The sequence below is a fragment of the Sus scrofa genome, chromosome 10 (assembly GCF_000003025.6).
Source record: "Sus scrofa isolate TJ Tabasco breed Duroc chromosome 10, Sscrofa11.1, whole genome shotgun sequence".
In the NCBI taxonomy this organism is placed as follows: Eukaryota; Metazoa; Chordata; class Mammalia; order Artiodactyla; family Suidae; genus Sus; species Sus scrofa.
Window position 1 is genome coordinate 25,786,414 of NC_010452.4, and position 13,786 is coordinate 25,800,199.

General features: G+C 44.1%; 1 protein-coding gene across 4 annotated transcripts in view; it reads left to right on the plus strand.

Annotated features, from left to right (window-relative positions):
* Positions 1-3,074, plus strand: part of SLC35D2 (solute carrier family 35 member D2) — a 51,280-nt gene extending 48,206 nt beyond the window's left edge. For 2 of the 4 annotated variants that reach the window (XM_021063996.1, XM_021063997.1), the window contains 2 exons: positions 1,037-1,119; positions 2,293-2,974. In XM_021063996.1, coding sequence (XP_020919655.1) covers positions 1,037-1,119; positions 2,293-2,395 — 186 coding nt within the window. In that variant the 3' untranslated portion in view covers positions 2,396-2,974. Of the gene's footprint in view, positions 1-1,036; positions 1,120-2,292 lie in introns of those variants that run through there. The other 2 variants (NM_001244362.1, XR_002336107.1) reach the window with 2 other exon arrangements.

Here is a 13,786-nt window from a genome sequence, read left to right on the forward strand (position 1 = left end):
ATTCCAAATTTTTGTGTTCCGATACCTTGTGATCTCCATTTTGGTTTTCTGGAAGAACCGGCTTGCTAAGAAGGGGAAATTTGTGTGAGGGACAGTTTTCAGTGTAGATCTATGCTCAATTATAAGGTGACTAACTCTTGGATTGGTGAGTGTGTTGTGTGTGTATACAAGCCTCTGAACACATACACTAATGAATAGGAGGTTGGGGGTGTTCTAAATTCTATTCTGTAGTTGGTTTTCTTCTTTTTTTCTTTTTAGGGCTGCACCTGCAGCACATGGAAGTTCCCAGGCTAGGAGTTGAAAAATCAGAGCTGAAGCTGCTGGCCTACACCACAGTTCTCGGCAACACCGGATCCTTAACCCACTGAGCAAGGCCAGGGATCAAACCTGTGTCCTCATGGATACTAGTTGGGTTCATTTCTGAAGAGCCACAATGGGAACTTCTGATCAGATATCTTAATCTGGTCAAGTTTAGGATTAAGGTGATTAAAATTCACTACCCAATTGGTGGTAAAGAGATGGGATCTGGAACACTGATGATTTCATTTTCTTTTAAAAACCCTATGTAATAGTTTTTATCCACTCATTCAATATTCCACTAACCCCTACTATATGCAAGTCTCTGTGAAAAGTAACCAAAATGCTAGTGTCAGATTCCACCATATATATATATATATATTCCACCGTATATATATATACATACGCACACACACACGCACACACACACACACACATATGTATATACACATTTCCCCCCTGCCAAAATCCTTTACTTTTAAAATGACTAATCCTTGGAGTTCCCACTGTGGCACAGCAGGATCAGTGGCATTTGGGGAGCACTGGAATGCAGGTTTGATTCCCGGCCCGGTGCAGTGTGTTAAGGATCCAGTGTTGCCACATCTGTGGCTTAGTCACAGCTGTGCCTCAGATCTGATCCCTGGCCCTGGAACTCCATATGCTGAGGGATGGCCAAAAAAGAAAAAAAAAAAAGTAAAATAAAAGGACTTAAAATCACGAATCCTCTCTTTTTCTACAGAATGTGTCCATTGCCTACATTGGGATGTTAGTTGGTGGAGACTACATTTTCTCTGTGTTAAACTTTGTGGGGTTAAATATTTGGTAAGTGGGATTTTTTTTTTTTTTTTTTTTTTTTTGTCTTTGCCATTTCTTGGGCGGCTCCCATGGCATATGGAGGTTCCCAGGCTAGGGGTCGAATCAGAGCTGTTGCTGCTGGCCTACACCAGATCCATAGCAATGCGGGATCTGAGCCCCGTCTGCAACCTACACCACAGCTCACAGCAATGCTGATCCTTAACCCACTGAGCAAGGCCAGGGATCGAACCCTCAACCTCATGGTTCCTAGTCGGATTTGTTAACCACTGAGCCACGATGGGAACTCCTGGTACGTGGGATTTTTAAAAACTCATTTTAGTAAAATAATGAATTTTTAGAAGCCTGATTAATATGTTAGTGAAAGAGCAGGAGGTGTTGTGACATGACAGTATCTTGCATAAATTTCACCTAAGTCATTCCATTCATCTATTTTTAGGATAACTCCCTCATGTGGCTCATGGGGACATGTGTAATGAAAATTCAAAGGGTCAACATCTGAATTTAATGCATGTGTCCTCCTCACAGAAAAGCCCCTAAGTTACATGTCTTCCTTTTGTGAATGGGCTTCACTAATCTGTGCTCCATCAAAGCACCACATGCTCAGGGTATTAGGGGGAGTGACTGAGATACCTTTGAAAGGCATTTTGGGGTCTCAGAGGTGGGACACCTTTTCAGAGTATATACTGTATTCAAATAATAACCAGGTGCTTATAGTTTCTCTGAGTTTCTGTGTGAGATTTGATCTCTTTTTTTTGTCCCCAAGATTTGTAAATAAGAGGGTTAATTCTCATCAATGAATCCACAAATTTGAAGAAATAAAACTGGGGGCTCAATTATTCCCTTCAAATGGAGTTCCTGTGGAGTTCCTATGGTGGGATGGTGGGTTAAGAATCTGACTGCAGTGGCTCGGGTTGCTCAGCAGAGGCATGGGTTCGACATCCGGTCCAGTACAGTGGGTTAAAGGATCTGGCATTGCCACAGCGGTGACCTATGCCACAGCTGTGGCTCAGATTCAGTCCCTGGCCTGGGGAACCCATATATCAAGGGTGCAGCCATAAAAAAAAAAATAAGCTGACTATATTTATAAAGATGTCAGTAACTTCAGTGGTACCACCTATGGGATTTATTTATTTATTTTCACTCTTTTTTTTTTTTTTTTTTTTTTCCTTTTCCTTTCAGCATGGCAGGGGGCTTGAGATATTCCTTTTTAACTCTAAGCAGCCAGTTAAAACCTAAACAACCTGTGGACGAAGAAAATATCCCTCAAGACTTGAAGGGCTAGAATGTGGGGCAGAATTGCCAACTGGCTTGCAGACTGGGGGCATGGGGAAGGGTTGCCAGCTGTTCTGGTTGTGGCTTCCTATGCCCCGCCCCCGGCCCCGCCCCTGGCCCCGCCCCCGTTAGGGCGCAACAGAAAGGTCTGCAAAATACAGAGACAATCTACCTCATGTGCTGCATAGGGAGCCATCCTGAGCCCTGAGAAATGCGTCTGGGCGAAGCCTTACCAGCTGAAAGTGTATCTTCTCAAAGAAGCCATTGGTGAAAGGGATTGTTTCCAAGGCACTCTGCATGGGCAGAGCCCCGACCACACGTCTGTGCTGTCGCTGCTGTGACCAGAGTGCTTCAGAGGAGGTAAAAGACTGATACTGTGAGGGTGCTTATCCGCACCTTGGCCTTAATTTCAAAGGTCCCAGCCAAAGCAGCGTGCCAGTGAGAACATTTTTCCAGTGTAACCAGACATATCTTTAATACAATCAGCTGCTGAACTGCCAGTAAAGTTGTTAGCTTTGATTTGATCCTCTATGTTGATCTTTTCCCAGTCATCAAAGTAAAATAAAAGATAATTTATTGGCATGCCTCATTCTGTGATAGCATTGTGGACAGTCAGAGAAACAGTATGCCTTAAAGGGTAATACTCCTTTTAAGACTCAATGTGCAAAATTATGCAATAATTCAATGGAAAAAATAATACTCGGTGTACCCTGTCAACATTTAATCAGTCATAGTTCTCTCCTCTTTTTGTTCAGGGGGCTTTGAAATTCAGATCACGTGGACTTTAATCAGGGTACATTTTTTCCTGGTTGTCTGACCTCCCAGACCAGTGGTGTATGGGAAGGAGCCCCAGATTGGATAAGGGTTATTATCTCCATCAAGAAATGGACTGTTGGAGTTCCCTGGTGGCTCAGCAGGTGAAGGATCTGGCATTGTCACTGCTGTATTGCAGGTTTGATCCCTGGCCTAGGAACTCCTGCATACTGCAGGTGCAGCCAGAAAGAAAGAAAGGAGGGGAAAAGAAAGAAAAAAGATGGAAGAAAGGAAAGGAAAAAAAAAAAAAGGAAAGGAAGGAAGGAACTGTTCCTGCTGCTGAGGTTGTGGTGCAGGGTAGGGTCCCAGTCTGGGAATCAGGAGCCATTTTTCTAGTCTTGTCTCCACTACTAACCCCCCAGAGACCTTCACTGCCATTTGGCTTCCATTTTTTAATCTTGATAATGGAACTAGATGTCCAAATTCCCACCAGCTCTAACTTCCTAAGTTAATAGAAGCTGGGCCAGATGGGCAGGGCAGCAAATGAAGGAAGGATTGGGTTGATGTGTTTCAATTTATTTTACAATTAAAAACGTTTAATTGTAAAATACACATAACGTAAAATTTACCGTCTTACCCCTTTCTAAGTTCAAGTAGTGTTAAGTATATTTACACTGTTGTGTAGCTGCTCTCCAGAACTTTTTCTTGCAAAACTGAAACGCTCTACCCATTAAATGGTAACTCCCCATTCCTTCCTCTCTCCAGCCCCTGGCACCCACCATCTCATTTTCCGTCTCTGTGAGTTTGGGGTTTTTTTTGTTTTTGTTTTTGTTTTTTTTTTTTGCCTTGTGTCCTTTTTGAGGGCCGTACCCACGGCATATGGAGTTTCCCAGTCTAGGGGTCTAATCAGAGCTATTGATTGCTGCCAGCCGACACCAGAACCACAGCAACGCCAAATCTGAGCGGAGTCCTCGACCTATACCACAGCTCACAGCAACGCTGGATCCTTAACCCACTGAGCGAGGCCAGGGATCGAACCTGCAACCTCATGGTTCCTAGTCAGATTTGTTTCTGCTGCGCCACGATGGGAACTCCTGTCTCTGTGAATTTGAATACTCTAGATAACTCATGAAAGTGGGGTCACACAGTATTTGTCTTCAGTGGCTAATGTCCTCAAGGTTCATCCGTCATGTATCAGAATTTTCTTCCTCTTTAAGACTGAATAAATATTCCAACATATGCACACCACATTTTGTTTATCCATTCATCTGGCAATGGACACTTGGACTGCTTCTGCCTCTTGGCTATTTGTGTATAATGCTAGTATGAACATAGGTGTCCAAATATGTCTTTGAGACTCTGCTTTCAGTTCTTTCAGATATTCAAAGGTAGAGTTCTCATCATGGCTCAGTGGTAACAAACCCTGACTAGTATCCACAAGGACGAGGTTCGATCCCTGGCCCCACTCAGTGGGTTAAGAATCTGGCGTTGCCGTGAGCTGTAGTGTAGGTCACAGACATGGCTCGGATCTGGTGTTGCTGTGGCTCTGGTGTAGACTGGCAGCTGCAGCTCCAATCTGACCTCTAGCTGAGGAACTACCGTATGCCTCGGGCACGGCCGTAATAAAAAAAGCCCCCCCCCAAAAAAAAAGATATGAAAAGGTAACATGTTTCCTCACCTCTTGATGGGAGGTGTTAGAACACTCCTAACACCTCCCATCAAGCAATTCTCCAATTCTCTGGACACCAGCTGAGGATCCTACAATTAAATTCTAACTCTTAACTACCTGGAGTTAGTTTAGACTCCACAGGTTATGGGCTCGGTCCCCCAAGACTGATTCTTACTTCAAATGACAACCCCAAGTCTCAGGTTGTGACTGGTGCTTCTGACCAACTGGCCATAACTCTGGGGTTCAGTGATGTGCTAGAATGGCTCACAGAATGCAGGGAGCCAGTTCGTTACCAGTTCGTTATAAAGCATCCAAATCTCAGGAAGAACCAGAGGAAAGAAATGCATAGGACAAGGTATGTGGGAAATGGTTTGGAGCTTCCATCACTCCTCCAGGCGGGCCACCCTCACAGCACCACAATGTGTTCACCAGCCCAGAAGCTCTCCAAACCCCTTAGTTTAGGCTTCATTGCTGCTTTTTGCAGTAATACGTGGACCACAGCCACATCATTTCATATTCCCACCCAGTGTGCAAAAGGGTTCCAAGTTCTCTACATCCTCACCACTTGTTCTTTCCCTTTTTTTAGGGGGGGGGGGTGTGGGGAGCAAATCCACAGCATATGGATATTCCCAGGCTAGGGGTCTAATCGGAGATCTAGCCACCAGCCTAGGCCAGAGCCACAGCAATGCAGGATCTGAGCCGTCTGCCGCCTACGCCGCAGCTCATGGCAACGCCAGATCCCTAACCCACTGAGCAAGGCCAGGGATCGAACCCTCATCCTCATGGTTCCTAGTCCAATTCCCTTCTGCTGTGCCAATGGGAACTCCGTTATTTCCGTTTTTGGTAGTGGTAGTAGTAATAGTACATGTCCCCATGTTTGTGAGGTGGTATCTCGTAGTTTTAATTTGCATTTCACTGATGCTTAGTGATATTGAGCATCCTCTCAAATGCTTATTGGCCATGTGTATGTCTTTGGAGAAACATCTGTTCAAGTCCTTTGCTTATTTTTGAATCGGATTGTTTGGTTTTTTTGTTGATGTCTTGTAGAAGTTCTTTGTTGTTTCAGTTTATTTTGAAAAGGCTTCGAGGGTATTACCTTGGGGCTCCCCAACTGTGTAACCACCTTTTCTTGCATCATTCACATAATTTCTGAAACCCAGAGACCCAAAGTGCTAAGATTTGCAAAGCGTGAGCATCAATGTTTCATTTTTTTTTTTTCAGTGACAAAACGAAACAAAAACAAGATTTGCCCAAATGACAATGAGGTACCACCTCACACTAGTCAGAATGGCCATCCTCAAAAAGTCTACAGATAACAAATGCTAGAGAGGGTGTGGAGAAAAGGGAACCCTCTTACACTGTTGGTGGGAATGTAAGTTGGTGCAACCACTATGGAAAACAGTATGGAGTTTCCTTAGAAAACTAAAAATAGAATTACCATATGATTGAGCAATCCCACTCCTGTGAATATACCCAGACCAAATCATAATTCAAAAAGATAACATGTACCCCTATGTTCATAGCAGCACTGTTCACAGTAGCCAAGACATGGAAACAACCTAAATGTCTATAGACAGATGAATAGATTAAGAAGATGTAGTATATATACACAATGGAATACTACTTAGCCATAAAAAGAACAAAATAATGCCATTTGCAGCAACATGGATGCATCTAGAGATTATCATACTAAGTGAAGTTAAGTCAGAAAGAGAAAGACAAATACCATATGATATTACTTATATGTGGAATCTAAAATATGACGCAAATGAACCTACCTGTGAAACAGAAATAGATTCCCAGATGTAGAGAACAGACTTGTGGTTGCATAGGGGGATGGGTTTGGGGAAAGAATAGACCAAGAGGTTTATGTTAGCGGATGTCAGCTATTATACATAGAATGGGTAAGCAACAGGGTCCTACTGTATAGCACAGGGAACTATTTTCGATATCCTGTGATAAACTATAATGGAAAAGAATATTTAAAAAATATAAAATAACCTCAAGGTTTGCTTTCTTTCAATTTTTTTCTAATTTTCATTTTTGCAATTCTTTTTTTTTTTTTGGTCTTTTGTCCTTTTAGGGCTGCATCCGTGGGATACGGAGGTTCCCAGGTTAGGGGTCTATTTGGAGCTGTAGCTGCTGGCCTATGCCTGAGCTACAGCAATGCCAGATCTGAGCCGTGTCTGTGACCTACACCACATCTCATAACAATCCGGATCCTTAACCCACTGAGCGAGGCCAGGGATCAAACATGCAACCTCATGGATGCTAGTCAGATTTGTTTCTGCTGAGCCAGGATGGGAACTCCCATTTTTAGAATTCTTAAAGGGAAAAGTTTTTGTGTTTTCCTAAAGTCTTAATATGATCCATCTTTTGTTTTAATAGCCAGGATGCCTTGGGGTGGGAGTTCTCATTTAAATATTTTTCTTCGCCTTTAATGACCAAACACCTTTCTTGGCTTTTAATGACCCATTCTTTGTACCAGTGTGGAAAGACTTCTTCGCTGGCTTCCATGTGTGGCCAGCAGAGGACACTCTAAGAGCAGCCTTGTAGCAGAGTTGAAACTTGCAAATTCTGCTATTCCTCTGAAGAACCAGATTCCAGAGGTGTGGGGTTGATGGGAGCGCCAGTCTGGCTTTTGAATTAAGGTTAGTTGAGCATGCTGGATGCATAGAGGTTGTGCAAAAGGGATCTGTGAGCTCCAAGGAGGCTGAAGAAAAAATGTAGCCCAGTGCCCCAAGTCTCCAGATTTCTTGTAGAAACCATTCTGGTTGGACAAGGAAAATTACTTTAATATCCTTGATACTTTGCTTAATTCTGGCTATTTTCCTGCTAATAAAGTGGCATTTTTAAACTTGGACTTTCCTGCTGTTTTAGTATTTTTTATATATATTAAAGTGTATGTTACAAGGGAGTTTTGTGACAGCTGAGTTTGCCTAAAGAATAAAACCTAGTTTAGAGAAGTTATATATTTTATATATTATGATGTATTAGTATAGATTACTATATATTATTTTTATTTATACATACTTTCCCTGCCCTCAGGAAAATGGCAAAGGTATATGTCAGTATTTTCAGAGCCTTTGGTGACTTTTTTCCTTCTGCATGATCACTTCGACTTTTCAGTCTTGGTGAGTCATTTTTATGACTTGTGAGTGCCTTTTGTTTTCTGTGAATGGATTTGTGTACTTGTGCATACTTTGGAGTGCTGCCACTTGCCAAGGTAGTTTTAGGGAAACTGAAAGTGCCCAGCTGCTCAGAATCTCCAGGTTCCCTTTCTGTCATTAGATACTAAAGCACATGGTAAGACAAAGCATGCCCCTTTAAGATGAAGCCAGAAACCACAAGCCATTCCTTGGACTCTTAGGGTCAGGAAACATCATCCGTGTGCCTTCTGACTCTCACCTCTGCTCCAGGATAAGCCCCATGATAAGCCTCAGAACCTCTTCTCTGCCATATGTGGCACCTGGACCAGAATATCAGCGTTATCTGGGGCTAGTTAGAAATGCTAAATGCCAAGCTTGCACAATGAATCCGAATCTGCATTTTAACTCACGCAATTGGAGAAGTACTACCCCAGGCTTTTGGTCCAGACCAGAGTTTTATTTTTTTATTTTATATTTTGTCCTTTTAGGGCCACACCCACGGCATATGGAGGTTCCCAGGCTAGGGGTACAATCGGAGCTGTAGCCACTGCCCTACACTGCAGCCACAGTAACGCAGGATCCCAGCCGAGTCTGCGACCGACACCACAGCTTATGGCAACGGCAGATCCCTAACTCACTGAGCAAGGCCAGGGATCGAACCCATGTCCTCATGGATGCTAGTCAGATTCGTTAAACACTGAGCCATGACGGGAGCTCCCAGACCAGAGTTTTAGGACCTAGGGTTCCTAACCTGAAATTCACAACATTATTGGGCTGGGAAACTTGGATGGGGAAAGACTATATCTTGATTTTCCCCCATGGAAACTTAGCATTTCTTTTCCTTTGAGTGTGGGCAAGACCATAGGAATACTGGCTGTACTTGTGACTCTGTTAATGATAGAAGTTGAGATATTTTCATATTACCTTATAGTTTTTGCAGGAAATCATGCATGCTCTGTTCAGTATTCTAGTAGTTATTAGTATCTCTGCTAGCTCTTGTTATTTAATATGTTCATAAAGAAGAATATTTTTAGTACATCATATTTAGAAAATATTGCCATTAACTTTCTATGGTAATGGGTTTTCTTTATAATTTTTTAATAATTTCTTTATAATTTAAACTCAATACATTTTATTGTATTTATAATTGTACATCAATCGTCATAACCCAGTTTTACAGCATTTCCATCCCAAACCCTCTGCCCATCTCTCCAGCCCCTGAACCTGTCTCCTTTGGTAACCATAAGTTTTTCAAAGTCTGTGAGTCAATCTCTGTTCTGCAAAGAAGTACATTGTATCCTTTTTTACGATTAAGTGATAACATCTGACATTTGTATCTCACTGTCTGACTTCACTTAACATGATAATTTCCAGGTCCATCCATGTTGGTTTCCTTTACAATTTTGTCTTTTCTCTTTTCTTTTCTTTTTGTCTTTTGTCTTTTTAGGGCCACACCCATGGCATATGGAGGTTCCCAGGCTAGGGGTCTGATCGGAGCTATAGCTGCCGGCCTACACCAGAGCCACAGCAATGCCACATCCGAGCCATGTCTGTGACCTACACCACAGCTCATGGCAATGCCAGATCCTTAACCCACTGAGAGAGGTCAGGGATGGAACCCGCAACCTCATGGTTCCTCGTCGGATTCGTTTCTGCTGCGCCATGATGGAACTCCAATTTTATGTATTTTCTATCATGCATTTAAAAACATTATTTGCCAGTTTCCCTGTTGGCCTAGTAGTTAAATGATCTGGAGTTGTTGCTGCTGTGACTTGGGTCACTGTGTGGCGTGGGTTTGATCCCTGGCCTAGGAAATTTGTATGCTGCTGGTGTGGCCAAAAAAAAAGCAAAACCAACAACCCAACAATTATCTGGAGAAGGAAGCTGTAGCCATCCTTACACTGCCATTGCTGTTCATGGCAGTGAAAAAAGTAAGAACCCCTGCCTTAGCAGGAAAGAAAATTCCAGATGAATACATTTCCTCAGGAAGTTGTTCCACTTTTGGCCTTGGTAGCAGTGGATGGGTATAGAGGAGCCCAGGGGCATTTTTTACACCTGCTACCTGGTGGTGAGGTGGGAGGCAGATGGGCCCCTGGGCTGAGAACAGCTGGGACTTGTTAGGCCAAGTAAACTGGGCCTTGTTTCTCTTTGCCACCTCAAGGAAAATGTTAGTTGCTGGAGATGAGCTCTGTTGGAGTAGAGAGATAAGACTGTTAGAACTGTGGGGAAGAAGGAGACAGAAGCTGAAGCAATGAGATTGCAAGTGGGACTTTGTTGAGGCATGTAGTCTGTGGCCTTGGAGTATCTTTGTCTTTGGGAACTCATCCGTTGCATGGGTCTGTTTGATAAGAAGGAGTCTGTGTCCTTTTAGGCCTTGTTTTATTTTCTACCTAAGAAAGATGACCACTCCAATCACTCCTGGGGTCAAGGAGAGTTCCCCAATTACATGTTCAATAAGACTCCTAGGGGTCAGAAAAAGAGGGGGTGCCGGGCCATAACAAGTCCTGATACCATCCCAGCATCCTTTGCTCTGGAATCCATCTTTGTCAAAAAATGCGCACGCATGTTGCAGAGGGTCCTATGTCTAGACGGGTGTGAGAATTAAAACAAGGTAATTGGCTAAAGGTTAACAAAGACCCAGAAGAAGTGTCCTATATGTAAGTGATTTAAATCGCCTCTGGTGCCCTTCTCAGTCAATGGAAGGCCCACACATGGTCTCCTCTTTAGGGTATGTATTCTTCTTTGCTTCTGACTTAAATAAATTACTTCTCTGTGTGCTCTCCTGCATGTTGGACTGTGACTCTAATAATAAAATTTATACCTGTTTTTATAGTCGTTGCCTCCTTGAAACATGCTTGCTTTCAACAGGGGGCAAGAATCAGGTCCATTCTGCTTCTAGCCATTAGTTAGTCTAGTGGCTAGGATTCCTGGTTTTCAACCAGGCTGCCCAGGTTCAATTCAAATCAGGTCCATTCTGCTTCTAGCCACTAGTTAGTCTAGTGGCTAGGATTCCTGGTTTTCAACCAGGCTGCCCAGGTTCAATTCCTGAGCAGAAAATTAAGATCTCGCTCCAAGCCATCACTCACTGCTGTCTCTCTGAGATCAGTGGGAAGGTGTCACCCTCCTGCCAGTGTGGTCAGCTGTCTGCAGCTGGAAGGAGAGAGAGGAAGATGCAAACAGGGGAGGAAGAGGGGAGGGGGAGGGATAGCTGGGGCTCGTGGCCACATCCTCCTTATTCAAAGGTCAGAACAAATATGTGTCTTGTCAATTGTGCCACCGTCCTCAAACCTTGTTCTTCAAATTCTGCTTACCTGGAGAGTGAAGTTAAGTCTGTGGAAAGGTGAGATGGCAGCATGAGGTGCTCTGTGAGTCCACTCTCCAAGGAAACAGAGAAAGTAGAGAAAACTATAAAAACTGTCTCAGGTCTCCGGAATTTGTCTGAGGGGTGATTAGAGATAAGAGATGTGTTTTATTTAATTGATGCAGTGTTAAAATGTTTTTTGAGGAGTTCCCGTTGTAGCTCAGTGGTTGAAGAACCCGACTAGTATCCATTGTTGAAGAACCTGCAGAAACCATGGCAGCGGAGACAAACGGCACTCGGAGGTGCAGAAAAGCAAAGTTTATTCAGCACCAGTGTGATGCAGGCTCAGAGGAGTCACCTCCAGAGTCTGAGCACCAGGTCTTTGTTCTCAGCAAATTTTATACCATACAGGGTCTTGGTTTTCCCATGTAAGCAGCCCGAACTCCCTCTTCCCTGAGCAGACAGTGTTCCTGCCTAAGAAACTGAGCAAGGTTACAGAGGCAAAACTGATAAGCAATGCTTGGAGCAGGGTTAGCTGGGCTGCTGGCTTGGATATAGCGCATGTAGTTGCTGCATAATTACAAGAAGGATGGTATGAAGGGAGCAGAACTGAAAAGACATGCAGCTGCTTTTTCAGACAAGGGGGGTTTATGTCTTTTGTTTAAATCTCCCACTTCATTCCCCCTTCTTGATGGTCAGGGTGCACCTGTTCCCATTGGAAACCATCATCTGTCAGTACCAGTTGGTAACCTTGGATGAGTAGCAGGTGGGAGGCTGTTTTTCTTTCAACCATGGTTTCCATCAAACCTTTTCTAACATTTATCAGGAGAGGTATAAGGCAGGGAATAAGTCGGCACCCCACGAGTATGACCATGATTATTCCAACCACTGCCTTAATTCCTCCAGCCAGGAGAACCATCCATCGAAAAGACTTTCTGTGTCCCATCCCTTCCAAGTCAGTAAAGGCACATGTGCCATTTTAGTCATGCGATCAGCAATTTCTTCTATCACCTTTCCTGTGTCATCTATTCATAGACAACAATTACTCAGGGTAAACTTTCCACAAACCCCTCCTCCAGAAGTAAGCAAATAATCCCAGGTCAAGCAGTTTTGGCAGATGGCATTATGCTTTTTAGTTTGCTGCTGGGCTGGTAGAGTCAGGACCCTTGCAGTGTCGTTTGTTATAAGTGCCAACACCACCTGATGTCTGATGATGCGGTTCAGCATATAGATGGGGGGGTGATATCCCCAAGAGCCATCTTCTGCCCAAGTGGCAGGCCCATGATATTGAATTATCCATTCTGGGGGCCATTCATCACCCTTCCAGGCTGGAGAGCCCTCCAGTCTCTCTGGGCACCCTGTGTCCTATATATAGGGACTCCCAGTTGTTCCCCTAATGACAGTGGGATCAGAAAGAAGGACAGTCTGATTGTCCCCAGGACACATGCCCCGGCGCTACTGGGGGCTGGGGGGAGTATGGAATATGCCATTTTCCCACAAATCCAACATAATCCCTTTGGTGCTCGCCATTGGATATCTGCACAGATATTGTCCCATGCCTGTCAGAGGTGAGAAAAGTTAGATAGAGGGTTAGGCTTGGGCTCCGAGAGGTTGATGGATGACCACTTTTAGGTCTTTGGGGCAGTCAGATTATAAAACCTTAGGCCTAAACATGTTAGGCTTCTAACTGATACATTGAACCATCCTCCCCACCATGCAAGAGAGTTTTCCCCTATAATGGCAGTTTTGAGGAGCCATAACCCACTGGCGCATTGAGGGTATGCAGTCTCATTGTGGGGCTCTAACTGCTTCAGTTCCCTGGCTTGCCAAGGCCAGTGGTCTTCTTCGTTCGGTCCCCCACATACATAACAAGATGAGACCTTGAGGGTTTGTGCAATCGTTTCTGCCAGGGCCAAAAACAAGTGGCCCAAATGGGAGGTGGGGTGTTCTTTATCTCTTCATAAAAGGAATGGAAGACCCTGTGAGAGGCAGCTTGAGGCGTCTGCCTGACCTTCTGGAACTGTAACAGAGCTCCAGGGTCAATGCCTCCTCTGTTAATGCGTATGTCAGTTATGAGACCCTCCTTCCACTTGGGCTCCTTGGAATTGTAAAGAGTGAAATTAACTGGGTTGTAAGCCTTAGTCTGGAGGGGCTGTGCCCTTTTGAAGGACAGCTGTTCTGTCTCCCTCATCCCAGGTTGCTCAGGTTACGCAGCTGCAGTAAGTGCACTCCTGGCAACCGCTCCAGGGGGTCCCCCAGCACATATGTTTATCTTGGAGCCTATAGTCTCTTTTTCATGATGGGCTCCCACATGGTATGGTAGAAGTCCATGACCTGTTCATAGCTTCACAGGCATCAAAGGGTACTGATACTGGCAACTCAGCCTTGGTAATTTGGGTCCGCTTAATCAGATGCCCTGTTTTATGAGAGCACCGGACCTCCAACCATACCTCAGTTGGTGAGTATTGTGGATCAAAGGAAGTGTATTTGTTCCCCTGCTGACAGAGGGAATAAGTGGTTTGGTTGTGG